We start from the raw sequence: 3,862 nt of genomic DNA, 5'->3' as shown, positions 1-3,862 counted from the left end.
ATGACGGTAGGGCTTGTGAGAGGGGGTCCCGGGCCCAGAAGTGGCCGGAGGCCCCGGGGCACGTGCCCCCACCCCCATCCAGGCTGCGGGGACTGGAGGGAGGACGAAGTTTGCAGGAGCCTCTGCCTGCAACCCCCCCGACCCCCGCCCCAAACTCAGCCCCAGGTGGCAGGGCCCAGGCGGTCCGGGTCAGAGCCTCTTACATAAGCAGCCGTGTGGGGGGCAAGCCTGCAGCTGGGCTCCCGGCTCTGTCCTCCCCCAGCATCACGAGCCTGCAGTGGGCTGTCCCTGGGCCCTGGGTGGAGGCCAAGCCAGGCCCATAAATAGGGGTCTCTCCAGTGGCCTCTGCTCCTCCTGCCGGCTCCCTCACTCCACCCTCGCTGCTGGCACCACCGGCCCGGGTGGCTATTCAGCTCCAGGACAATGGCCGCTCTGCACACGCTGTGGATGGGGCTGGTCCTGCTGGGAGTCCTGGGAGTCCTGCAGACGCGGGCCCAGGCCCAGGTCTCCCTGCAGCCCAACTTCCAACAGGACAAGGTGAGAGGCTCCCCTGCCCAGTCCCCAAGGCGGCACAGGGCGCTGCGAGGGGAGGGGGGCGCTCTGCAGGGGGCCGAGATGTCTTCCCGGGAAGAGGGGAGCTGAGCGAAGGAGGAGGCCGAGCGGGAGAACCACCCGCCTCCCTGGGCCTAAAGCAATTCGCCGACCAAGAGAACTGAGCCACGGAGGCCGACCTGTGTCCGTGAGCGCGCACACGGCACCTGCGGACACGCGGGCCGAGCGCGGGCGTGCGCCGTCCAAACACGGCCACCCCTCTCAGCTCACGACGCCCGGAGGAAAGCAGGCACACGTCCCGCACCCGGGTCTCAGGACACATCGTGCGCGAGCGCGCCGACGGGGACGGCACGCGGGGAGGGCCACGGGAACCCGGGCGCGCTCAGTCGGTCCTCCCGCCCACGCGCCCCGCCCCGCGCCCCTTCCCCCGGCGTCGCGGCCGCCCAACCCCTCCAGGGACGGCCGGGGCGCCCTCTGCCGCCCGCTCCCGCGACCGACGGAGCCCGGCCGCGCGGAGGGGACGGCGGGGGGCGTGACGGGCCTCCGGGGGCGGGGCCGGGGCGGGGCCCGGCTGGAGACCGGAGGGGAGGGGCAGGGGCGCCCCCACCCAGGTCGGTCCAGGAGGGTCCTGGCCGACCCGGGCGGGGTCCGTTCGCCGCAGTTCCTGGGGCGCTGGTTCACCTCGGGCCTCGCCTCCAACTCGAGCTGGTTCCGGGAGAAGAAGAACGCGCTGTCCATGTGCATATCAGTGGTGGCCCCCAGCGCGGAAGGAGGCCTCAACCTCACCACCACCTTCCTCAGGTGGGCGGGGCGGCGCGCGCTTCGGGGGGGCCGAGAGCTCCCCGCCCCACGGTCACGATCTAGGGACAGCCCCCGGCCTGACCCCTGACCCCTTCGGTGACCTGCCCACAGGAAAGACCAGTGTGAGACCCGGACCCTGCTGCTGCGGCCGGCGGAAACCCCAGGCTGCTACAGCTACACGAGTCCCCGTGAGTGGGGCCCCCCTGCTGGGGACCCCTGGGTCCAGCCCCGGGCAACCTGCAGGCGGTGGCTCTGGGCAACCCTCCTGCCCCAGCAGTACACGGAGTGGGCTGGTGGCCCCTTCGTCGGGGTCAGCTAGCCCAAGGCCTGGCCCGATCGACCCCAGGCTCCCGGGTGGGGGACCAGGAACCCTCTCTCTAGGACACCGGATCCTCTTTGGAGCCGACCGCCGGGCCCCTCCCTGCCCGCCCCCATGATGGAATTTCCCCCAGATCTTTGCTGCCGGCCTCTGCTCTGCTGGCCAGACAGAGCACACTGGGGTAGCCCCCCAGCCCCCCTCACACCTCTCCACAGTTCTGCAGAACCAGGGCCAGGCGCCTCTTCATTTCCCACCCCACCATCTACCCCCTTCCTTGGGGAGGCCTTCCCACTGGGAAGTCTCTCCCCGGTTCTGACCCGTTCTAGCCCAGAGGTTTGTGGCTGCGCCATGAGCCCCTGATTTTCTGTCTGCTGACCCCCCAGGACTTCTGGTTTGAACGCACTGGACCCCCGCAGGGTTCAGGGGCTGTGCGGACAGGAGGCTGGGGGCTGGCTGCCTGTCCCGGTGGGGGAGGGGATCATCCCTGGCTCCCTCCCGCAGCCAGCCCGGGCAGAAGCGGGCCAGAGGCTGGGGGACAGGGTCCCTGACTGGGATTCTCTCCTGGATTCCCAGACTGGGGCAGCACCCACGACGTGTGGGTGGTGGCGACCGACTACGAGGAGTACGCGCTTTTGTACACGGCGGGCACAAAAAGCCCGGGCCAGGACTTCCACATGGCCACTCTCTACAGTACGTACCCCACGCCAGCGACCCGCGCTCTGGCCGGAGGCCCACCCGACCACAGATGCGGGTCTCAAGGGGCGGGTCCCTAAACTGCAGGGGTGGGGGCAGCAGAGACCTTCCCCGACTGAGGCCAGTGGCTTCTCCTTCCTGCCCCAGGCCGCACCCAGACCCCAAGGGCTGAGGTAAAGGAGAAATTCAGCACCTTTGCCAAGACCCGGGGCTTCACAGAGGATGCCATTGTCTTCCTGCCCAAGACCGGTGAGGGGGGCTGCTAATCTCATGGGAGGAGGATTAAGGTCAGATTTGAGGCAGGCAAGTCTGATTCAAGGGAGGCTGAGGGGTGGAGTGCATCCGGTCAGACCGCCCACGGACCGGCACACTGTGGCCTCCAGAGTGGGGGCAGTCTGTCCTCACCCTGTGACCTTGGCCTGCAGCCCTGGGCGCAGCACAGGAAGATACTCCTTCTCCAGGAACAGCACCCCCCCCCCCACCCGCCGGCCCAGTTTCACCAAGCAGCTACGGTGTTCTAGGCCCCTGGGCGGCCCTCAGGACACAGGGGTCCCTAGCCTGGTGGGAAACGGGCCCCAGAAACAGAACCAGTGGGCTGGGTGGGATGCCTGTGGAGGGCAGCGGTGCTATGGGAACATGGTGGGGGGGGCAGGGGGGGCAGCCACACTGGGCGGAGCGCCCACGGCCCCCCTGAGGCAGGCAGCCTGCTCTGGGCCCAGCTGGGGGCACGACCCCCTCTTTGTTTGGAGGAGGGGAGAGAGTGCTGAAGTGTGAGGGACTCAGCAGTTTGGGGGGCCTCCACTGAGACCGCTCTCCAGGGCTGCAGGGAGGGGGCCAGGTGGGGAAGTGGCCCCTGGCCTGGGGTGCTGACCACGGCCCCGGGTTCTTTCTTGGCAGACAGGTGCATGGAGGAGCACAGATAGGTGAGTGTGGTGGGCTGTGGGCTGGCTTCATACCTGCCATCACCCACCCCACCACCCCAGGGTGGTCCCGGGGGCTGCCCGAGGCGGAGGGGCTTCCCCCGGGAATTCCGCGAGATTCCCGGGAGTAAAGAGGAACCTGGGGACCCTGGGGGTGGGAGAGCTGGTGTTGCCCGCCCCACCCACGGATGCCGCTCTCTCTGCCAGGCCACCCCAGCCCCCAGGATGTGGCCATCGCGCCCTGCTCTGCTCTTTCCTCCGGGATCCCCGAGCCCCCAGTCCTGGCTCCTCCCTGCCACCACCTCTGCCCCCTCAGACTTTATCCTGGCTCTGAGAATAAACTCCAGAAGCAAGTCAACAATCCAGCTGTCGCCTGTGTTTCCTGCAGTCCTCGCCGCTCTGGGCCCTGCGCCTGGCTCCGGCCAGCTCCCTGGGGACTTGACCGCACGCACCCCCCCCCTCACTTTGGGCCTCGGTCTCCCCTTCCCGTCTGTAAAATCTCGGACGCTGGGCAAGGGCGCACTGGTGTTCGGTCCCGGTGGGCGGGCCCGGAGTCAGGACCGCTACGGAGAGGCGC

At 69.0% G+C, this 3,862-nt stretch overlaps 1 protein-coding gene across 1 annotated transcript; it reads left to right on the top strand.

Annotated features, from left to right (window-relative positions):
* The first annotated feature begins 365 nt into the window (after positions 1–365).
* Positions 366–3,644, top strand: PTGDS (prostaglandin D2 synthase). Its single transcript, XM_047093906.1, has 7 exons — positions 366–537; positions 1,214–1,353; positions 1,465–1,541; positions 2,246–2,362; positions 2,513–2,614; positions 3,263–3,288; positions 3,493–3,644. The coding sequence occupies exons 1-6, from the start codon at positions 424–426 to the stop codon at positions 3,286–3,288; spliced, it is 576 nt and encodes a 191-aa protein (XP_046949862.1). The 5' UTR covers positions 366–423; the 3' UTR covers positions 3,493–3,644.
* Positions 3,645–3,862: the final 218 nt, after the last annotated feature.

The sequence above is a fragment of the Lynx rufus genome, unplaced genomic scaffold (assembly GCF_022079265.1).
Source record: "Lynx rufus isolate CCGP_SWC_20201006 ecotype Redwood Valley unplaced genomic scaffold, mLynRuf1.p SCAF_36, whole genome shotgun sequence".
NCBI lineage: Eukaryota > Metazoa > Chordata > Mammalia > Carnivora > Felidae > Lynx > Lynx rufus.
The sequence above is the reverse complement of the archived record's forward strand: the minus strand, read 5'-3'. Positions and strand labels throughout refer to the sequence as shown.